Here is a 24,333-nt window from a genome sequence, read left to right on the forward strand (position 1 = left end):
TTGGGAGGGGGGGGTTTGATTTTTACCCTAAGCTATATAAGGAATTGGTTCTGCCTTCCGTTCACACACGTTGGCAGTTCCCAGTCTGTTCTATCCGGCGGGCTTAAAAAAAAGTAGAGGCTGCTCTACCTCTTTTTTCAGTGCAACGCAACGCACTGGTGTGAACTGCTCCGATTGGCACTCATTCATTTTCAGATGTCCTTGCATGGGACCTTAAAGGGTATCTATGGTCAAAAACGAAAAATATGTCATTCTGTATTAAATTTCCATCAGTTCTATCCCACTCCTAATAAACATATCCATCTAGAAGTTAGTAAACGCACTTTACGTTTTTGTATAGAGTAGAAAGGGATTAGAACACCTGTCCGGTTTTTATTGTTGTCCGTGTCTTAGTTAGGGAGATTCACCCTCTCCGTTTGTCCTGGTGACCATTATTACTGAAAGTGAATATCAAAATTTAAGAACAGGAATATCTGGGAAATCCTCAAATGGGGGCACTGGTTGTGGTGATCCTGCAGACCACCAGTGCTTCCTTTCCCTCCCTCCTTCCCTGTTGTAGCTGTTGGACCGTAAATAAAGGGAAATCTCCCCGATGGACACAGAAGGCTAAAAAAGGGATTATAACCCCTTCTTACTCTATCCAAAACCAGAGAGAAACAAAAAAGCTTGTGGCTTTAGTTCTACTAAAGTTTGGACTTCTCAGCCAAGACCTTTTTGGACTGGCTTTGTCGACAAGTCGATTTGAAAAATCAACTTTTGTCAAATGGGCCTGGGAGGACTGTTGGGGGACAGGGTCCTGATCCAGCAACACACTGCCAAATGAAGATATTGCACAAAGTGCCTCATGTATACTCTGATGATGGCGGTAAAAGGAGGTCTGACGTTACTGCTTGGCTAAGTGATGTTGTCAGTTACAGATGGGCTTGTGGAATGAGGGCACATGCTTGATCCTTTAATGTACCGTGTTATGGTCATACTACAGGCCGGAGCTATGTCGGATGTTTATCCTGTACAGCATAATGTAACTCCTTGTGTAACCGAAGACGGCACATTAGAGTCATGTGGCCGCAGGCTGAATGCCCAACATATTTTTGCATAAAAATACTGTCATGTAAAGTTAAAGAGCAATAAGTGAAACTGATATCTGAACTACAGATGATATCCAGTCAACAGTGCAACTGATCCGAAGTCAGAAAGTCCACTGAATTTACCTTAAAGCTGAATGCCAAGTAAAGGCTAAAATGCACAGCTTTAGTACATACACACTATATTGCCAAAAGTATTGGGACACCCCTCAAAATCATTGGATTGAGGTGTTCCTTGCTACTAAATATTCTGCGGTCACCTGTTAGTGGTATTATAAGGAGCGGTTCCGTGGAGCACTTGGTCTGCTTTCTATGTATAAAATGAAATAATGAGAATCTATAGGTAGGAGTCAGACTTGTAGCTTACGCCGGGAAGCCTACAAATTTCTGAAATAAAAGCATTATGCAAGAAAAAGGGGAGAAACCGGTTCTAAAGAACAGAAACTCTTTTAAGAATCGTCTGTGATTTCTGCCAAGGAAGGTGCCACACAGTGCTGGATAAAAGGGTGTACAAATCGTACATTGTATCACAGTACATTGATGGTGTATTACAATTTGCAGAAACATTTTATGTTGGTTTCGTCCCCAGAAAAAAAGCAAAAAACTTTTTACTGCACAAACGAGAAAGACATCACATTTGACCGGGGGTGTCCAAACTTTTGTATAAACTGTATACATTTTTTTTCAAACTTCTTCTTTTTTTCCCACTTTTACATGCTTCTACTATAAGACAAGACATGTAAGGGGGAATTTATCAAAACTGGAGCAGTTGCCCATAGTGGCCAATCAGCAATCGGCTTCTCTCTTCAGTTTGTTCAGTTAAGATTTAAAAATGAAAGAGAGAAGCTGATTGGTTGCCATGCACAGCTGCTCCAGATTGTAGTTTTTTTTATGTTCCAGTGTTTCTAGTTTTTAGTCTTTTAGCAGCAAGTAGGTTTATCCAATGAGCCAGTTCAAATAACTGTCACTTCAGCAGAATCAACCAGCAGATTTGAAATTACTTTTATTAATTAAACCGTAATCAAAAAAATTAATTAATTAAAGGAGAACTATGAGGTGAGTGCTTTTCACTCACCTCGTAGTTCTAGCCGACGTGTGACCATGAGACTGTCACAGGTCGGCTCAGTAGATCGGGAAGTGAGCGAACAGATACCGGCGTTCGCTCACCTCTCGATCCTGTCACAGCTCTCTGCCGTGACAGGGGAGGGGCTGGATTCCCCCCTCCCCGCTCCGATCCTCCAGTGCTGACTGGCGGAACGGATGGGGCGGGGGCAGCTGGCTCTGCCTCTATATAGGCAGAGCAAGCTGTCACTCACGCAGCTGGGCGGATCCAGACATACCGAGCTTTGGGTGACGGGAGGTCTTCTGATCTAGATGACATAGTATGACCTCCGTTGGAGGTGATGGGGGCTGCTCTTTTGACACCCCTGATGGTTGGACAGCAATTGAAATAGGCCGGAAGAAGTTCATCCCAGCCAACCGGCTCCTTGCTACAGAGGGCTCGGCCAGTGGGGTTTATGCGATGGTTTACTGCAGGGCTGGACAAACATTGGGAACCAGGTAGCCAATGTTCCTTAAAAATGGCAGCTGGTGCCTAACATTTTGAGGTTTCTCTACTTGTTGTCAATAGAGCTGGCTTCTGGATTGAGCAGACTGGCACTTGAATTCCACATTCATATGTCCACCCCTTGGCCTACAGACATATAAACATGACGTGACTCCCCCATTCCATAGTAGGTCTTTAAGTGGATGAATCCGGTGATCTTTCTGTAATGTCTCTAGGTGCCCTGTGAACATCATCAGAGAAATTGCTCTAAAATGCAAAGGCTTGAAGACGCACTTCGATATCTATGTAAATTTGTGCAATGATGAATGCTCTGAGTAAAGTACAAGACAGCGTGACAAGTTTGTCTGTTGCCATCCAGTAAAGCTGTCCAGTCCTTTAACCAATGACTCCAGAGCTGTCTTAACTGGGTTATTCACAAAAGGGTGAAGAGTTTGGAGAAGGTAGGAGAAGTGAACAATCTATGGCAGGGGCGCCCACTATTTTTCGTTCGGAGATCTACTTTTCAAATGACAAGCTTAATGAGATCTATCAACGAAAAAACACCTGCATTGGGGGGGGAGCATGGCGGTGCATTGAAGTCAATGGCACTGCAGCCACGCCCCTTGCCCGCAGTGCGATCGCACGCACCTGGAACGCAGGCACATTAGTGCCTGCAGTCCGGTCCAGTGCGATCTGCAAAACTGCTGCAAGCACTATTTTTGCGGAATGCAGGCAGGCGTTCACACTGCATGGCTGCGGTGCCATTGACTTCAATACAACCCCACGCCCCCTCCTGCCCTTGAACGCAGGGAGTCAGCCGGCTTGCATTCCATTGCGTTCTAGAGGTGCCTGTGTCCTGTCCTCCCTGGCCGAATATGGCCCACGTCGCACACGGGGAGAGGTGTCCTACCCCTTTCCGTCTGTGGCGTCTAACACATTCAGCCGGCAGCCACACAAGCATAGCTGTAGCTAGCTACTTTTGCGCCCGAGGCAAGATGAAAAAAAATGCCTCCCCCCCCAACAGGCGTGTGATGTCACCCAGCGCCCTGCCTCCAGGATTTATTTATTTTTTTATTTACTTTTAATTTTTTTTTATTTACATTTTTTTTTATTGTTGCGGTGGGAGGCTTTGGGGAAATATTCGGGCTCTAAACAGCCCCCTGATATTTCCCTTTTTAAAATAGAAAAAGAAATTGAGGACACAGAGTCCTCAATCTCTTTTTCTGCAGCCTCTGTTCTAAATGAATGGCAAGCACAGAGGCTTCCCATTCATCAATGAAAAGTTCCACTTTGTCTATGTGATTTTTCTTTCTGTGAAAAAGTGTAGAAATTTTGGTTAAGGAGACATTTTTGTTTGGCCCAAAACAGATCCTGGCTAGGTAAAGCCTGTAACCCTCTGGAACCATTAAAGTCTATTGAACCTTTAAAAACCACCCTCATTTTGTCTCCTCCACTCACTCTGATGCATGGCCCTAAATGTATTTTTGTTTTGTTTTTGTTCTTTGTTTCTCCAGAAATGTTCAGGGAAAAGGAATCCCTCACATTTGCTCATCTCTAATCCTTTCCCCATGTCTGTAGCTACCCTACATTGATATTTGTTTGATCGGCCCACATAACAGGTGCCCATTAGCACTGGATATATCTTGGATTATGCAGAATGCGCCTTTGTTATTTTGTAACCTTCTGTTTCCTTTTTTACAGGCGATGACAAATTCGGGCGCAAGATTGTCATGTTCAGCGCCTGCCGCCTGCCTCCGTGTCACCAGCTCGATCACGTTAAACTTCTGGAGTAAGTGTCTATAGTAATCCCTAGGTGCTGTGTTGCCAGCTGGCCTGCCATATTCCCAACCAGGCTTATTAATCAGCCTCTGCCGTACAAACATAAAGGTCTGCTGTAGAGCCTGACACAGAAGCGGGCAGCTGGCCTACTTAGATTCTGATGTTTTCCTCCGAGGGGTAAGAGCTCGCACCATATTTGGTGCTCGGCCCTCTGCATTCCATATGGTTTTATTACTATTTCCAGCTGTAAAAAGAAACCCTTCTGTGTTGGCTGGACTGCCAGACTAATCCAAACTATGGCTTTGTAGGATTGGGCTTTTGTGTATAGCAGACTTTTTAGCTTTTTTTTTTTTTTTTTCTTTTCTCCAAAACTTTGCTTACAAAAAGGCTGTAATGGATACCCATATAAGTCTACACGCTACAACGCTTTACAGCGAATGCTGAAACATTCACATTGAGCTTACCAGCTGAAGTCCCTATCTCTCATACATAGATGTGCTGTCACCCCAGGGCCCTATCTCTCATACATAGATATGCTGGCACCCCGGGCCCTGTTTGGATGATGGCCCGTTATCCTTCCAGTATGTTTTAGGCTCACCACAATCTGACCAGATAATTAGGTATACCAGCAACTATGTAGTTCAATGGCCTGCCTGGTTGGATAGATTAGGTAGGCCCTAAATTACATAGTTTCGGTGATTCTAAAGTTCATTGTCACACTGTATACATTGTGTATATTGTTAATTGGGTACATTGTAACACGTACGGGGGATTGGAAATACAAAGAGGAAACTCGCATAAAGGTCAAGCGAACATATACACTGCCTGGCCAAAAAAAGTCACCACCTGGATTTAGCTAAGCGAATAGGTTCGAGCCTTCCATTGGATAATAGGTCTAGGTTCAGCAACGTTAGGTGCCCAAAAAAGGAGGTCAGCTGCCTACCTGAATATACTGAATGACTAGGTTTTTCCCGTCAATGGATTTTTTATTTTCTTCCCTGATGGCACATTGGGCATATTACATGAGGAAAATGCCAGGACTCATCGGGCTTAGATTGTGAAAGAGTGGTTCAGGGGGCATGAGACATCCTTGTCACACATGGATTGGCCACCACAGAGTCCAGACCTTAACCCCATTGAGAATCTTTGGGATGTGCTGGAGAAGACTTTACACAGAGGTCCGACTCTCCCATCATCACTACAAGATCTTGGTGAAAAATGAATGCAACTCTGGATGGAAATAAATGCTGTGACATTGAATAAGCTTATTAAAACGATGCCACGGCGAATGTGTGCCGTAATCAAAGGGGAAATTACTCGGGGCACTAGCAGAAATACAAGCAAATGTTCTAGTAGAGTCAGGAAGGTTTCCATCTGCTGTCTGACTTTAAGAGAAATGTGCAGAGCAGTGCAGGCAACGTAAGGAGAAATGTGCATAGCAGTGCACTGCAGGCAACGTAAGGAGAAATGTGCAGAGCAGTGCAGGCAACGTAAGGAGAAATGTGCATAGCAGTGCAGGCAACGTAAGGAGAAATGTGCATAGCAGTGCACTGCAGGCAACGTAAGGAGAAATGTGCAGAGCAGTGCAGGCAACGTAAGGAGAAATGTGCAGAGCAGTGCAGGCAACGTAAGGAGAAATGTGCAGAGCAGTGCAGGCAACGTAAGGAGAAATGTGCATAGCAGTGCAGGCAACATAAAGAGAAATGTGCATAGCAGTGCAGGCAACGTAAGGAGAAATGTGCAGAGCAGTGCAGGCAACGTAAGGAGAAATGTGCATAGCAGTGCAGGCAACGTAAGGAGAAATGTGCATAGCAGTGCAGGCAACATCTTTAAAATCGTACGAAAGTGTCCACAGTGGGACAATTTAATTCCCAGGTCCACATTGCCTTCCCTTTTTTTAGAATTTGTATGCATAGCATTTTTCCTGGAGTCTTTGGTCAGCTTGCGTGTCATCACTGGGTCCCCTTTATCTGTTCTCCTTACAGCAGTAGGCGGATCCTAAATGCTGTAGAGATTGGCCCCCCAGAATGACATGGCGCTATTATGGCCAGCATTCTCCTGCGAGTCCATGGTGGGTTCTTGATGCTTGCGGCTCACAGGACGTGGAGTGGTGGTGTTCTGGTTGTGTTTTTTTGTTTTGTTTGTTTTTTAATACAGGAGGGGGTATCGGCAAATGGAAAACTGACACTGGAGTTGGCCTTGTAGTCCTTGCACTTCCGCACTCCATTAGAAAAAGTGGCTAATGTTGAGCTTTAATCTGCAACCTCCCAATACTAACCTTTTATCCCCCATATAGAAGACCTACATCCATAAATACTGGCTTCAGCCAGTTTTAAAGCTGAACACCTTGATAAGCAAATATTGTCTACATACTGGAAGCCTGTGAATTCTTCCTTGAATCCTGGTTATCTTTGTGTATTTCTTCCAGATCTGTGCAGTAATCTAATGTAAAACGTGAAGCTTCCTGTAGTAAAGACCAGTCACTGCTGCGCTCCCTCCTTGTGCAGGGTGACTGGTCTTGTCTCTGTTCCCTCCTGTGTTTTTTTTTTTTTTCTTTTTCTTCTTAGCTCTCTGCACAGGCTATGTACAGCACAGCAATGACCTCACCACTATTTTTACAAAGTAATAACTGTTTGGAAAAGCGTTTGGTGCACACAAAGTGAATTTATATCCTTTGTGCCCGGAGTTCAGCTTTAAAGGGTGATTTCAATTTCCATTCAAAGGCAGCCTTTTTGTTCACGAGTAACTAACATCACCATGTGGCATAAATCTCCTGTGTTCCTTATGCCTTTATTGCCATTTATAGCCTCTGATGAATTTATTTACACATCCTTCACACCACATTCATATTTGGCCTTCATACCCGGCACCTCCTCACTGCTTCCTGGTACCGTGTCCCAGTTGACATATGTTAGTGGGTTGCTTTGCCTTTTGATCAACATAAAGAAGAATGGAAAGAGGAAGACTGTGGAAGGAAATTGCACAACAAAACATAAGACATACCCGACATAGACTTTCAGGGCACTGACAAAGCAGAATTAGGAGGAAGTAAAGAAAATAAACAGAAGATGCTAAACTCTGGGGAGGTATAAAAGATAATCCAGGAACGTATTCATCAAAACATTACATCTTTGTATACATACAGTCAATATAAATGTCTCAATCGATCTTCGTTTGCTTCCTGCAATCCTCTGGACTAGGACGGGAAAGGCCAGCACTGTGACCCTCTCTGGTTCCATTGGTTTGCACAGTTGTTAGTCTAACACTGTGCAGATGCTTACGGGGGAACAGAACAGAGGTCTATCATCATCAATTTGCTGCCTCTTCTTCTTCTTTATTGCCCATCCAGCAGGCTGGGAGGGAGAGGTGACTAATGAAGTTTGTACCTTTTTTCCCTATGGTAATCCTTTAGGCTCACCACACAAACTACAATATGACTAGACAATCTCCGTACAATTGCTTTAGAGCTACCAGCACTATGTAATATGAGGACCTACCTAAACAATGCAGTCAGTCTGTATACAATCAGGCAGAGCCTTGCATTACATACTTGTTGGTAGATCTATCGGAGATTGTAAAATCATTTTGAAACATGTTTGGTGAGCTTTAGATGGTTCTACCATTGGGATAGGGGGAGGTATTGTGTGTGCACATAGGGGACACTTGCAGCTCTAACTGTAAAGCTGATCATACACCTTACACCTACGAATTTCGACTGGTTCTTGATGAGCCACCAGCTGCTGTCAGAATACCCAAACACAGCTGACAGCTCATTGGCTGCCAGCCCTGTTTGTTTGAAGACTTTCTGACTGGCTCCTTTGATCAGCTGATCGAAGAATGCCGGCTGACTGTGCAAATTTCAGCTGACGTCCCTCGGCCGCTGCTGATGGAAGGAGCCGGCAATGAGTTGCCGGCCTTGTCCGGGCGTTCATATAGTGACTGTTGTCAGGATACAGTTCAAGCAATGGGAGATACCTCAGTCAACACTCTTAAGGAGGAATCTGTTATGCACATAAAAAAAAAAACCGTGTGGGTAGAAAGCAAAAATGAAAGGTCCAGTTCTCTCAGTGGCTTCTGCTGTCTTGTGGATTCTGTAGTGCAGAAGTAGGTAACCTCAGTACTCCGGCTGTTGCGGAACTAAAAGTCCCATGAGGCATTGCAAGACTGACAGCCACAGGCATGACTCCTAGAGGCATGATGAATTTTCTCAATTCACTGCAGCTGGAGTGCCGAGGTTGCCTATCCCTGTTCTAGTGGTAAGATTGCGCTGCCATAGATTTAAACCTGGATTCTATATGTGTTTGGGTATCCCTGCCAACATTCCCATTCCTACTGTTGCATTCTCCAGAGTTCCAATTTAAAAAGGTCAGTAATGGCGGTGGTTTAGAATACTACCACATTGTTGCTGGCATGCTGACATAGAAATTAAAGTACATGGACCTTACTGGCTCACTGTTAGGTAATCTGCCAGAAAGTGAAATATTCGTTATTGGTGAACTGACCCTTTTTATAGGGCATCACAAGCCTGACCCGCTCACCGCACCAGTCTGTGCTCCATGTGGCAGCCCCAGAGTACACTTTTTACACAGAAAATGCAGGTCATGTATAGACCAGGCAGTTACACTCTTGACTTTGGGGTTTAATTACGGGGATTAAAAATTAGTTATTATTTACACTGTGATAACAGTAGAGTATATTATAAACTAAACTGTCTCCAAGAAAAACATATTCAGGTCTAAGTTGATAATTATGCACTGCATGTTACCTCCAGGTAGTAAAGCCAAACAGATTTCGATTCACTGGCTCCAAAGTTGGGAAATGGCAGCTTCCATTAGGGACTTCTAAAATGGACCGTTTTGTTCTTTCCTGAAGTCCTTTTAAAGTGCAATTGTTCTTACTAAGAGATCTTCATATTCTAATGACCGACATCCTTAATGACTGATATGCGACCTCTGTTTTTCTTTTTCCCTGCAGGTATCTGAAGCACACATTGGACCAGTATGTGGAAAGTGATTACACGCTGATCTACCTGCACCATGGCCTGACCAGTGAGAACAAGCCATCTCTGGGCTGGCTGAGAGATGCGTATCGAGAGTTTGACCGCAAGTAAGGACCCAACCCTGATCTTGGTATCCAAATAAAGGAGGATCTCTATTGATCCATTGCCATTCTCTAGTTCCATTCTCTAGCTTGTCATATGTGCAGATTTGAATCTCATCCAATCACTCCGAGGCAACACAGACACTTATCATGATGATGCCTGTAGGTACCTGCACTGTATACCTGCTAGCGGCTTTCGTTCCCATTTATTACCCCTGAATTGTGGACCTTTATGAACAGGCAATGCTCTGACACATCCAGTTGGGTTGGGAAAACGGTCAAATTCTGACACTAATTTGAAGTGCCAGAGCTTTGGCCATTGAGAATGTCTGTCTGGAATCTGACCATCACAGAAGGAAATTAATAGCTGCTGCAGGTTTATAGAGCTGACTCTCACTAGCTTCACTGTGCAGGGATGCTTAATAGGTTTAATATGTTCTCTTGTCTATATTTCTGTCCACTTCCACTTCTGAAATCCGTAAATGTCTCTACTGCCTATAAAAACAAAATACCTATTTTTTTTTTTTATGCCGCTGAACTTTGAATAGGAAGTTGAACTTTAAGGTGCCCACAGGCATAATGCAATATTTGCCCGATCCAAGTTGCATTCAGATTAGGAAATGATGGCAGGTCCATGGACCCTCTCCAACCTCTCTGAATACTCCCATACCAATATATGACACCTTTAAAAACCCCAAGTTGGCAGTTGTTTCAAATCTGTGTGTGAGATGGGATGTGGTGTCTCATACACCCCTTTAATAGTGCGGTTTGCTGTATATTCCCCATACCAATAATCAATAGCAGAATTGATGGATATCTATCTGTTGATTACTATTTATGTCCAGGTTTCTTTCCTCTTCTTTTTTTTATTTTTTATAAACTTAAAAAAATAGTGGCATTTTGAAATCCTGAGCTGCTCTAATATGAAATGTGAATTTTAATAATTGTCTTGCATTAGTATAAAATCCTGATGTTAAAAGGAAATTAATTTGAAGTGTTTATTCACCTTTGTTACCCCGCTGTGCTGTGGTAAGCGAGGAATCCAGCCGAGCTGGCACAGAGATGTATACAAATGAAATGAGTACAGCTGCCAGGTCTGCCTTTCATCTGTACTGTGTCCATGGAGAAGGTCTTGTACAGGAAACATAAGTGTTCCATACCAGCTATTGAGAAGCGCTTTGTTTATATTCCCAGTGACATCAGGAGAGGGGAAACTATGTGGATGGAATGGTGCCGTGAAGTGTGTTTTTCTCTATTCTGTTGTCTATTGATGTTTCTTTGCAGACTGGAGCAGTGTAAAGCCACTTTTAGATATGGGGTTACCACAGGAAGAATTATCTGTAAAAAATAAGTCAAGGCAACTGGACTTGCTGTATTTTTCTTGAAGTCTTCAAGAAAAATACAGCAAGTCCAGTTGCCTTGACTTATTTTTTACAGATATACCATGACCTGGATGAATGAGACCCTTCACAGACCTAGGAAGAATTGACCACCAATTAGTAATTTTTTATAGAATGATTATGGCATAAAGGTGCATACATTGGTATCTGCCCAGGCAGACGCTCCTGCCCACTGCCCTAATTTTGGGAAACTAGTAGCAATCAGATGGGAAAATCCATGCCATCATTGGTTCTCCATTATTGGGGGAGCCCAGGGGGGCTGCAGAGGTTGACACTTGCCCATAGACTTACCTTAGGCTACAGTTTTTAATGTTTTAGGCGTCAGTTTTACCTCATAGGTCTGATTTAATGATACCACTATGCAATACAGTATAATCTGAAAATATTCATATGGAGTGGTGGTCTAACTGATGGAGTCCCCAAGGGATATAAGAAAACCATTGGGTGACTGAACCTTTTGGATTTCACTTGAAAATGAAATCTTAGTTTTAGCTGGACTGACCCCTTAACTTTATATCCTTGTCTTCTTCACAGGTACAAAAAGAACATCAAGGCTTTGTACATTGTCCACCCCACGATGTTCATCAAGACCTTACTGGTTCTGTTTAAACCTATTATCAGGTGAGGCTTCTGAATGGTGTTGTATATGAGAACGTTGGAGATTGCTAATCTAAGAACAAAAATACACCACAAAGTCATCTCTGTGAGCAGTGGACATTTATTTATATAGCTTCTGGTGGCCCTCGTTTAACAGACTTGTTCTGTTTTCCCATACATACCAGCTTTTCTCGTTTTATCATTTTAGTCCATATGATAGAATGGAAGGGGCAGTCTTGTTGGTTGCTGTGAGAAACAAGAACTAGTCTTCTATTTACCGCTTCATCAAACAAGATTGAGTACAGGGATTGGTGGCAGGGTTTTGAATAGAGAAAGCAGCTGATCCTCTAAACCAGTAACCAGAATAATTTGCTGGCTCTGCCCCGCCAACACCATTAAAGGAGAACTGGTGTGTAAAGTCATAAATACTGTGCAATTCATACTCCGGTACAATACAGAACCACTGCCATAAACGCTACATGTGAAAAGCGCTGTTGGCCACAAAGCTACATTGATGCAATTGGTAATAATGTTGAACAGTAAAGGAAATATATGAGATTATTTCCCGTTTTTTGTCTTTTAGCTTCAAGTTTGGTCGGAAGATTTTTTATGCAAATTACCTGAGTGAATTGGATGAGATTATCAAGATGGAGCAGTTGGGGATCCCCAAATCAGTACTCGAGTAAGACTTTTTGAGATTTGCACATGTTTTGAAGTGAAAACAGTCACCTGTAGGTCAACTCAATACATTGCAAAGATTATAGGAATGTTTCTTGCAGATTGTACCTGCTTCTGTCATGTAAGTTTTGATGTAGACCATTCTGTTAAAGCTTTAACATTCATCTTTCAAAAAAAATTTGGGAAAGTTTAATTTAACTGAATAATCGGGTCTAGCGTCGCAGTAGGAAATACTGTACCTGCAGCATCCCTGTAAGGATACACAAACATTGGCAGTGCAGTAAACCCATTTTTGGTGGTAGCAGTTTCCATTCAGGAGACTTGTTTTATGCGTTGTGTGATTTTAGAACACTGTTCAGCTAGACTTGTGATCTAGTTATCACTGCTAGATCGCATAACCAGGTCTTGACCTTTTTGAGATGTCTCTGCAGACTATAGTGCAGCGGTGCAATACAACTTCATCCAGGACTCTCCCCAGCCTGTGATTGGACAATGAAGAAGTGGTAGTAGAAGACATAACTTATCTGTTCCCCAGTCAGGTACCCTATAGTGTTAGGAGGGCAGGTCTGTGCAATTCAAAAGAGTCCTAACTGGATTAAAAATTATCTCCCTCTCTCTTTTTCCCCCTCTCTCCCCCCTTCTCTCTCTCTCTCTCTCTCTCTCTCTCTCTCTCTCTCTCTCTCTCTCTCTCCTCATCCTCATCCTCATCCTCATCCTCATCCTCATCCTCATCCTCCCCTCTCTGATGGTGACACAGGATGCTGCCGAGCTGAACCCTGACATAGTGCAGTCAGGATGATAGTGGGACGTGACTCACAAGACTGAAGACAATTTATCATGATCTGGCAGGCAAAACCGTTCCAATAAATGCATTTCGAATGTTTATTTAGTGGTTTGCCTTGAGTTTTACTTTAAAGTGTTTTTCCATCTGAAAATAGTTGTTTCTAGTAGATTCCGTCAGTTCCTAACTTCCTAAATGTTGTGGCTATTCTAGCAGTGAGGTATGCCTGCCATATTCCTAGTGGTGGGGTCCCTTTTTTTTCAATATCGTGTGTTCCAGCTCCTCCTGTTGCACTCTAATGTAAAGTCATTCAAAATCCAGCAGGGAGAGACAGAACTTGTCAGTAGTGTAGATCCAGCACCTTGTTCTTCACCTTGAGAAATAGAAGAAAATGCACACGTGGCTTAAAAATAATCTTTAATTTTTGCCCATTCGGGGCAGTGTGACTGGTTCTCTTGAGTCTTGACAGATCACTTTCCCCACCCACACCCACAGATACCTTCGCCATACTACCCCCACCTTTCTATTCATTTGTCAAAGCCTTCATAGATACCTGGTACTTCAGGAATGGGGAAGCATGTGACCTTCTCCCCTTACTCCCAGAATGCAGTGCTCAGGCCTGAGTGGCCAAGCACCAAGCCCAAACACTTTAACATGGGAGGGGGGAAAAGGATCATTAACCTTGAGGTCAGTGGGTGTCCGTGTCAGTGGGTGTCCTATCAAGAGAACCTATCACTTCGTCCTGAATGGGCAAAGTGACAGTTTCTCTAACTCTGCAGCATCTATCAAAAATTGATATATCAGTTTTGCGTCAACTGACACATTAGGCAGCAGACATTTTGGCCATGTGTTTATAAGATTGGTTTTAAAGAGACTTACCGTATTTTCCTGAACTTTTTTTTTTCCCTATGCTCAAGGTATGACAAGCTTATCCGCTCTACAATGAAGACCCAACCAGCCAGTCAGAAGACTGCTCCTCCCCGGCCGCCTCTGCCTAACCAGCAGTTCGGTGTCTCTCTGCAGCAGTGAGTATCTTGCACTAGATATGGACAAAACAGGACCGGAGCGCAACTACCAAAAAGGACGTAGATAGGTTTGTAATATCTATCTACGTCCTTTTTAGTAGTTGCGCTCCTGTCCTGTTTTGTCCATATCTGCAATTTTGAATAGACAGGGTCCTCTCCCTGTATTGAGGAGCTTCTGCACACCTTTACATAATAGCCACCTAATTGTATTGTGCCCACAGGAGTGCGCTTTATCCTTTTTTGTATTTTCCTATCTTGCACTAGACCCTGCCTTTTCTTTTTCTTTTTCTTCCAATCCTTACTCTTACATCCCTCTTTTCCATGAAGGTTGAGGGAGAAGCGCCCAGACAATGAGAAGATTCCCCATGTTATACAGGAGACAGTGCTCTATCTTCGACAGAATGGTAAGGAATCTTAATTCCCGTCTCTCTCATGGCCGTAGCCTTTAACAACAAACACTTTTATGAAAATTGGTGAAGTAGAAAATGGTTAAACACCATCAGTCAGATTCCGTGTGGAATTTAACACCTAATTGGTTGCTCTGTTCATCTGACTTGGTTCTTTATAAAATTGTTTCATTGTCCCTTGCCTATTTTTCCATCATCATGAATTATTTCTTACCTGATGTTGGCTAGATGCGGTTATTGTCTGAGTTGGTAGTGTCCCAGGGGATACTTGCTTACAACTATCACTAATAGGCAAGACACTTATCAAGCACATCAAGCATTTCTTAATTGCCCATAGACACTTGTTAATGGTTAGACTTGATAGCACTAGGCAAAGCAACAGAGCCCATTTTGGCGTACAGTGCCACCCCTCCCCACCCCTCCCTCTCAGTCTGATCTCAGGACAGTTGAAGTACTAACTACTAGCTGAAATACATTTTTATATCTGACGTTTGTATGACTTCTTTAAGTGCACTAGGTCTCTTGCCTTGTGCATTCATACGATCACCGAACTCCTTTGTGAATGCTAATATCCTTACACTTTATTCTGATGCAAGAAGTTTCTCAGGCTCAGTCTGCATTGCTGATATTTATCCTGCAGTTCTACTTGATTTCCCATGTGATACAGCTACTTGCCTGATGCTAAATATTACTCCTCCTCCAAGAGGTTTTAAATGATGGCAGAAGCCTATCAACCCCTTTGTGACTGGATGTCATTGATGCCCAGGCCAAATTTAGCAGCACCAGCTTACTTGACAATAACTCTTGACTAGTTTGCATGTCTACTTACATTTTTAATACTAAAAAAACACAAAAAAATATATTATTTTTTAGCAGGGTGCGGGATTGCGGGACATGCAGTTCTGGGCGCTAGGCAGGTGTTTTCCCCCCCCCCTATATTTAGCCCTGCTGCGGGCTAAACATAGTATGTAGTAAAATGTACTTTTCTACAAGTAATGTGTACAGCCGCCAAGATCATTTGTAGCAGCCTGCTTGTCCATTTCCCCCCAGGGCCCTTTTTTTTTTTTTAATCCCTGTGTAGTAGCGATAAAGTTAGGTATAAAAAAGAATAAAATATTTAAAGTGATAAAGTTAAAAAAAAAGTGATAAAGAAAAAGATAATAATAAAATAAATGTAAAAATAGTTATAATGTAACAAATACAATTAAAAAAGTGATTTTAAAAAAAGATTAAAAATATTAAAAACACGTACAATGTGCATTAAAGGGGAAGTTCACTTACCCAAGTAATTTTGTGAATATGGAATCCCCCCCCTCAAATCTGGGCCTTTCAGTGAACAGTCCTTCCCCTCCACCGGTACGGGTGTACTATCTGTACCCCTTATGCCTGGTTCACACCTAGGCGTATTGCATATGCGCGTCTGTCGTGCGACAAACGCGCGTTTCCGAGGGCTACTTGGCTGTATCCCAATGGAAACGCGCAACAAAAACGGCCCAAAGTAGTACATGTACCTTTTCAGGCGTGGGCCGTTTTGTAGCGCGTTAGGGACGGGCTGAAATACGGCAAGGTGTGAACCAGACCCATTGAAAACAATGGGATTTTCATGTTTGAGCGTTTTGTAGAGCGTTCGTCGAGCGTAGAACGCGCTACAAAACGTTCAGGTGTGAACAAGGGCTTACTGCGGTCCAGCGCAGCCCTGCACTATAGATTTTGAATTTCGCTCACAAGTTTCGCTCACTCTTTCAGAAGCAACATCACCTGACTGCGCTGACCAACGAGTGCTCGCAACTCGTTGAGAAGTAGACATGCGCACCGGCAAAAAATTTGTTTAGTTCCGTGTTGTTTTGATTCGGATTTTGCGTTTTTTGTTGTTCGGGTGCGAAAGTCAATTCGTTTCCAGAATCGGATTCAGATGAAAATAACATTCGTACAGACTACCGCTAACGAATTTCATCCGAAATTTCGTTTTCAGAAATTTGAATTCGTCTTCATTCGTCATTTCTGTTATTCGGATACATCCGAATCTCCAAATAACGATAATGTGTCCGAAAAACGAGTTTTTCCAAAATGAATCGCACATGTCTATAGAGAAGCGCTTCTTAGCACGGGTAAATACGATTTGGGTTAAAATTATGTTTTGTAACACAAGTAGATTGGGCCCGTGCTTTAGTCCTTGGACAAGTAGTTTAACAAATTTTCCGCATCCCTGTTTTAGGCTGACAAATGTGCAAACAATTTGTTAAAAAAAAATGTTATTCTAACTTTTTTTTTTTTGACAAATGTATTATTTTTTAAATTGTAATTGCATCTGACAGTTACACTATGAAATAAATGGCACACCAGATCCTGCTGCAACCTGGCAGTGTTTGTGTCCAGGCTGAGGGCTTCTTTTGGTCAAAGCAGATTCTGGCCTCCAAGTGATCATTCTGTCACAGCGGACATAATGATTGCATGATCATTGACTCTGATTGGCTTCGATTGCCAGTGGGGACTTGAGCTGTCTGTGGATTGAAAGCCAACAAGGTTTTGGCTGCGGGGTGCAGGGAGGAAAAGGGGGCTTTTTAATAAGCTATCCCCCTTTTATATCCATATTGTGCTGGAGAACAATAATAAACAGATTGTCAGAGGGGGTTAATGGCTGTTTCTTCAGGATGGGCAGAGTTTTTCTACATTGAGGTCAGTTGCTTTATTTCTGTGGAAGTGTTGCAAACATTATTCTGTGTCTGTCCAACCAAATGACCGGAAAGGAGTGCTTATCACTCTTCAGACTTGAGATGCAATTTCCTGTCAAATTTTTCTAAGCATGCCATTCAAAAGCCTGTTATGAACAGGCCACGGGGCTGACCTCTCTGCGGATCTGTTGGTGGAATTTTTATTTTCTTGTGTCACACAGTACATTAATAGATATTTCCACCACAGAGAATCTCAAAAGACTGCAAAGTTTTGCTTTAAACAATTAAAAAATCGAGTTATTGTGCAGGCTGGAAAATATGGGTGTTTAACTTACATTTTGTCTTGGGACAATTCAACAGGTCATAAGGGGGACAATTCAACAGGTCATAAGGGAGCAACTAAGAGAATTTCCAGCTCTCCCTTTGTCCCCGCAGCTTGATTTATATTGCGGCCCTCGCTGTATTATAATTATATTGTGTTTGGGATGATGAAACTATTGATAAACATGACTCCCATCCACAGATGTAACCATTATGCTTTGTGCTGACATCTGCCACTTACAAAGTTAGCAAAAAGAGGAACCGGCTTGTTTGCACATATTAACCTTTCACCCTGTGACCTTGCAGCTCTTGACACGGAGGGGATATTCCGGAGGTCGGCCAGCACTCAAGTGGTGCGAGAAATTCAGCAGAAATGCAACACAGGTGAGAATTGTATAATGGCTTTGCTTTATTTTAGTTTGCCAGGGTTTAGTATAATACCTTAAGTACATAATGGTACAGGATACACAGAAGAGAGTTGATAAGATTTTATGCCAAAGGATAACAAAAACAAAGCATGCTGCCTAGATGATGAAAGGGCTGATGAAGAACACAGTAAAAAGCCAAAGAAAGGCAGCGCATGTACGGTAAGACAAAGCGCAGAGCGTAAAAGCAAAAAAGCAAGTCCAAATGTAAACATTTTTCATTGAAACACATTGTGTAGGGGTCAAAGATACAGACAAGCCTGTTGGCATTGTAGTCGTGGATGGCGAGTGTTTCAGAGAAGAAAGCTCTGGAAGCCTATCAGGATAACACTGACTGAATAGAAATGAAATAAGATATTATTGGAATGAATGTAGATATTATTGGAAACTATGTAGGGAGGAGGAACATTTGCTATATAATCAGGTCTCTAATCCTTTCGTGCCCAGGGCTTAATGAAGCCTGGATTCCCAGGCGTGATCCAGGAGCATCGGTATGCGCTGGCTAATGTGACTTTAATAATATAACTAATTTGCCTACCTAAAAAAAAAAAAAGATTACATCTTTTTAGGATCTATAATGCTTTTATTTGTTACACTTTTTAAATAAAAAAGGATTTTATTCTTGCCTTAAAACCCAGCAATGATAGACAACCTTTCCTAGGTCCTTCAGGGCCTGTTCACTTGATATCGGGTCCTGAGGCATTTTGGACGCGTTTTCCGTTTCCTGACCGGACAAAATGTGACATGCAGTACTTTTCTGTCGTAACCTGAACGGACTGCGCACGTGAGAACTGTAGCCCATAAAACACATAGGGATACATTGGGATGCATTTTGAGTGCAGGAGCGTACGGATCAGGTCAGCACACAAAACGGACGTCGTGTGAACAGGCACTAAAGGAAGATGTGACAAAGATAAACTCCAATAGCCCACACACTATCCAAACAATGTAGAAACTTCTGTAGGATACACTGGAGTAGGATGACGGGAAGGCAATATAATGTATTTATTAAGATTAAAGGCAGAGACCACTTTTGGGAAAAAGGAAGTACTTCTAGGAAGCGCTCTATTCACACCAGTGCAGTCCATATTTATGCAGTCAGAAAAAAACACTGCTTGCCCTATTTTAGCTGCATCGGATCACACAGGAACGCATCAAAACAGATACTTTTAGAGTACCAGTGCAGATACTTGGCATTTTCATGAGAACTCCCAGGGTTGCAGCTGGGACCGGGCTCTGGCGCTCCACCACTGTCCTGAAATCATTAGTCTGTATTGTTTTAGAAAAACTGTCACATGACAATAAACAAAAATGTATCAGGAGCCACTCCCATGCTGATTGCAGTGGGAGCTAGAGCCGTCTAGCAGCACGTCCCTTCGGCACAGGGGAAAAAAACCTGTTGCACAGGGTTCCCCAACTCCTATTGCCCCATCCCTTGTATCACCACCCAAAAATGCACACATACTGAAACCTACTGCAGAGGGATCCCCACCCCTTTTTTTTTTTTTTACCCAATCCCTATCACTTCCCACATATCCCAACATTACTGAAGCCTAACAAAAGTTATATTTTGCTTACCAGAGTGCAACTCTATACATGGTTTTACATTTTATACAGGTCAAAATCTCCCACTGAATGCTGCAGATTATTTTTGGGGTTGGGTTCAATGCTTATCCTACTGCTCTTTAGTTTCCAAGTGCTGGTATCTTGCAGGTCTTTAGCTAAAGGCTGACCTACAACTGTATGCAGTCGAAATATCATTTGTTTTAACTGTTTTTATCTGCCCAATTATTTTTTATTCTTTCCGGACAGCAGTAGTGATTAGCACACTGATGCCACAATGCCCAGCCAGGCAACTGATGACCTTTGTTTCCTGATTTAGATTTGCAGCTACCTGTCATTTCTGCCTGCTTGTTTGCCAGAGAATCAGCATCATCACATTGGTGACGCCTGGAATCCGGATTGGAGATTTATGTATGACACAAACAATTGTTTGAATACCCTACAAGTCACAAACCTGGTTCCTTGGTTGGCGTTCCTATTTACTATCTTTAGGGAGATTTAAAGATTGGATTATGACACCTATGTTTTGCTTGAATGAGAACAGAGAAGTGTAAAGGGCTTGGTGCTGAATTTGCTCAGATCAGTAGATAACATATCACTAAGTTTTGTTTCTTAGCTGTGGGTGGCCTGATAATAAAAGTTTGCAAAAGGTTACATTTTATAACGTTAAACATTTTTAAATATGAGTAAACTTACAAAAAAATTTTTTTTTTTTGTTTTAACTCAGGAACTCCCATCAGTTTCGTGGAGTACAATGATGTTCACCTGACAGCAGTTATTCTCAAGACATTCCTCCGAGAGCTGCCAGAGCCGCTTCTGACATTCAAACTTTACAAATATGTTGTTGACTTCTCCAGTAAGTCATTTATATTACACTTCCCATCACTAAGAGCATGGGCAGAGTGATGGCAATTGTAGCCTTTGCTCTGTGTGGGTCCCCTAGGCAAGGGAGCATGTTGTAAATGAGCTCTGCTACTGTAGCTTACAAGCTTTGATGATTTGATCTGGAGCAGGGTATCGAGTATATTGCTGCCTTGCCTTTTACTGATCAGTCTATAGAGGGTTTCTCAACCGGGGTTTCTGCAAGCAGTCCCCAGGGGTTCCACTGCTAAAGGGTGACGGAGCGGGATGATAAGATGCATTGTGCATGGGGAATGGAGAAGACACTGGCCGGGCTGGTGGAGACAATGGGGTTTCAGGCACATGTAGCAAAGTCCGGATGTTTGTTTAGGTGGCTGCTGAGACAAAAAAAAGTCTTATATAATGTTTCATTCAATTTAATCTCTGATATTGCTGATGCATATTTCAGTATGTATTAAGCATGCATGTGTCTCCGCCAAATCAGCTTCATCATTTATTTAATGTGGGAGCTCCCACTATCCCTATCAGGCAACCAGAGGACCAGGATGACCATAATTATAGTACAATATATTTATAATAATAGTGTGAACATTTCCCCAGGGGGTGGCTGGACAGCTAGTATGTGAGCTGTAGATCTGAAAAATATTTCAGGGGTTCCCAGAGACCTGAACATTTTTTTTCAAGGTATCCTTCATGGGAAAAAGGCTGATCTATAGCCCCCCTTGTGCTCTCCGAGTTGTAGGCTCCTGCAGGGACATGATTAGGATGTGCATGGCGTGCTTAAAATCAACTCACTCATTTTGTTTGCACTTTGAAGTGCAGAAAGGAAGCTTTGATTTTTCTTTTTGGGGTGTAGCATTTTCTTTGGCCTTCTCAGTAAGATTTTCCCACTTTTCCATCCTGTCCATACTAGCTGTGGAAGGCAATGGTGGCTGGAGCAACATACAGAGATGAGACAACTTGCATAGTCAATGTCAAGATGGAAAATCTCTCTGTGCAGTATCGACTACCTCCAAGTACTGGCGAGTTCGTTATTGCCCTTTTGAGTTCAGAAATGACCCGCTCAGAAATCGGGAGCTTTGCTTGGAACTATCAGGTTGCCTGTGGCCTCCCCCAGGAGATGGACCTTCAGACAAAGCTGACCAATCAGCAGCTCCCCCTAATCTCTGATGATCCTTACCTTCGTCCAAGATCACATTAGGTCATGTGACTGGCCAGGAGGCGAGCCCGCAGAAGTGTCATCTGCAGGGGTTTAAAGTGTATTTAAGACCCAAACATTTTGGTTTTCGATAGAACAAGGAATGGTATTTTTCTTCTGTGCCCCTGCAGCAGAGATTTGCCGGTCTGTTTGTCCTAGTGGCCATGGTCACCGCACTAAAACAAGGAAAAATCCAACCTTTCAAATTGTCACTAAAACAGGAATGGGAGGGAAGCGTTCCAGTAACAAGAGAGGATTTCCCCCGTGCTGGGGAGCTTTTTCTCTCACTTCCCATTGTGTCTACAGGAAATGAATGGAAATCTCTACAACGCGGGACACAGTTGGCAAAAAGTAAAACCTGATGGGATCTAACATTCACCACTCCATCCATATCTTAAAAAAAGTTTTAGCTTGAGTTATACTTTAATTAAATTCTTATTTAAGGAACACCAATATCTACTATGGCACCACGGAAAGTAATAGATATAACAAGGGTTGGTAAGAATAACACAGTACATAAAACGTTCCAATGATGAGTCAATCTTGCTTTGACACCACTTATGACATATATTCTGTTTAGAGAACGTTTTGTTTGCTTTCTGTGCTTTGATCACCTGGATTGTTTTTTCCTGAAACCGATTTCTGTGTGCAGGTATAGAACCAGAGAAGCAAGTGGAATCCACTCGGGAAGTTCTGAAGACGTTGCCTGAGGAAAACTATGAGGTCCTGCGGTTCCTCACAGAGTTTCTTGTGGAGGTGAGACCCTGTATTTTAGTAGGATCTAGACTTAGAAGCTGCTGTCACTGCATCCATCTGAGTACTGCTGTACTTTAGGGCTGCAACAACTAATCGACATAATCGATTATAATCGATTATTGAAAAAGTTGTCAACTTTTTCAATAATCGATTAATCGGCTTCCGATCAGTTGGCCCTGTTCACAAACTTGGTACAATAAGGGCTCAATGTCATTGGGTGTTTTCCTGCATTTGGAACACCTCAAGCGTAGGTCAGGAAAATCCCATTGACTGTAGTTGAGCAGTACACATAGCAATTTGGAGGCTACGTTTAGGTCAGCCTTTTCTTGTCAAGCACTGCTGCATGCGTTCAGATGGAAAACACAATGGGGGGAATTTTATCCATACTGGAGCAGAAGAATCTGGAGCAGTTGCCTATGGCAGTCTGTTCAGTTAAGGTTTGAAAATGAAAGGTGGATGCTGATTGGTTGCCGTGCACAGCTGCCCCAGATTTTGTTTGCTCCAGTTTTGATCAATTCCCCTCAGTGTTTGTTGTGGCCCTAATGCATTCAGACGCCTGTCTAAATTCCAGCCTCAGCTATTGAGCTCTGTAAACAAGCAAAAAGCAGTGTTAGGAAATCCTGCAGCCAGTCAGTCATCAAAATCATAAAGGTGAAATCAGATGTGACATCAATGGCTTACTGCTTATCATTGCCTTTGAAGTGCTTTACTAAGTAAACCTGAGCTGTTCCATATGGTGTAGACTAGAGCTGCAGCTAACGATTATTTTAAAAATCGATTCGTTAGCCGATTATTGAGTTTGATTAATCGGATAAAAAAATAAAATACTTTTTTAAAAATGGCTCCAGAATGGGACTACTAGTTTGTAGTGAGATTGTAGTCCATCACAGGAGCAAGCTTGGAGCGGTGGAAGTAAATAAGAAAAAAAAATGTGGTGCGCAATATAGTGAAATGAAAAGTGTAAAATGTATATAGCAATGAATGCAGAATGGCACTGGCTATAGAGGACTACAAATCCCAGCAATAGTACCTTATACAGCACAATACAGAATACCACCAGCTACAGAGGAGTACAACAAATCCCAGCAATAATATTATACAGCGCAATGCAGAATACCACCAGCTATATAGGACTACAAGTCCCAGCAATACATTATAGTTGGTGGTATTCTGCATTGCTGTATAACTATGTCGATTTAGTTGTTGCGCCCCTATTGTAGACAATGGCATGTTGTCGATTAGTTGTTGCAGCCCTAGTGTAGACAGCTGGCCATGGACATTTTGTTGACCACTAGGCACATCTCAGAATTTGTGTGGTGATCTGCCTTCTGGCCTCTCTCTCTTTTTGCAGGTTTCTGCTCGGAGCTCTGAGAATAAGATGACCAACACTAACCTGGCGGTGGTATTCGGGCCAAATTTCATGTGGGCGAAAGACGTGGCCATGACCCTAAAAGCCATTAATCCCATCAACACCTTCACCAAGTTCTTGCTGGACAACCAGAAGGAGCTGTTTGAAGAACGTTCTTTGTAAACCAGTATGTTGTCACTGCAGCACTCCGCCACTGCCAATCTGACGCCACACAACCACCTGCCCCGCAGCACTGTTCCGTTCCATTCTGTATGTAAACACCTATGTGTGACGTGTTGGAGCTGGCATCTCCAACTTAAATTACAGCACAAATACCCTTCTAGTTGAAGCCGCCCATGTGTCTACTCGGTGTATGCCGCTCGGTGACAGCTGATGCCTCTGGCAGGCTTAAGCATTTTTGTGTTGTGTGATCGTTGTGATGTTCAATGGCATGTTGGGTGTGAGGTGTTGTGTTTTGGTGTAAAGACCCCATACAGTTGTTGAAGGGGAACCTTCTATCCTATAATACTCCTCTCCCCTAGTTGGAATACTTGCACGCTTTTTGACAATTTTAGCTTGTGTTTTTCTTTTCCCTCCCTTATTCCAGGAGTTGTCATGGCAGTCAATCCCATTCTAGTGGCCACTTTTGAATTCACATTGGGACATGAATGCTAAGCTCTGATTGGTTGCTGGTTTGTCAAGAAAGAACTCCACTTAAACATTTTAGTTTGGAAGAGGATGCTGGAAGGCAGGGTTTAGTTATCACTCATCTCTATACTGCTGGTACCGTT

General features: G+C 42.7%; 1 protein-coding gene across 1 annotated transcript in view; it reads left to right on the plus strand.

Moving 5' to 3' along the window:
• Positions 1–24,116, plus strand: part of ARHGAP1 (Rho GTPase activating protein 1) — a 52,565-nt gene extending 28,449 nt beyond the window's left edge. The window contains exons 4-13 of the mRNA XM_018562139.1: positions 4,333–4,420; positions 9,385–9,516; positions 11,445–11,531; positions 12,091–12,189; positions 13,884–13,991; positions 14,319–14,395; positions 17,698–17,775; positions 20,107–20,235; positions 22,091–22,194; positions 23,546–24,116. Of these exons, the coding sequence (XP_018417641.1) occupies positions 4,333–4,420; positions 9,385–9,516; positions 11,445–11,531; positions 12,091–12,189; positions 13,884–13,991; positions 14,319–14,395; positions 17,698–17,775; positions 20,107–20,235; positions 22,091–22,194; positions 23,546–23,725 (1,082 nt within the window). The 3' untranslated portion in view covers positions 23,726–24,116. The remainder of the gene's footprint in view (positions 1–4,332; positions 4,421–9,384; positions 9,517–11,444; positions 11,532–12,090; positions 12,190–13,883; positions 13,992–14,318; positions 14,396–17,697; positions 17,776–20,106; positions 20,236–22,090; positions 22,195–23,545) is intronic.
• The last annotated feature ends 217 nt before the right edge of the window (positions 24,117–24,333 follow it).

This window comes from Nanorana parkeri, unplaced genomic scaffold, assembly GCF_000935625.1.
Source record: "Nanorana parkeri isolate BGI_ZX_2015 unplaced genomic scaffold, ASM93562v1 scaffold562, whole genome shotgun sequence".
NCBI lineage: Eukaryota > Metazoa > Chordata > Amphibia > Anura > Dicroglossidae > Nanorana > Nanorana parkeri.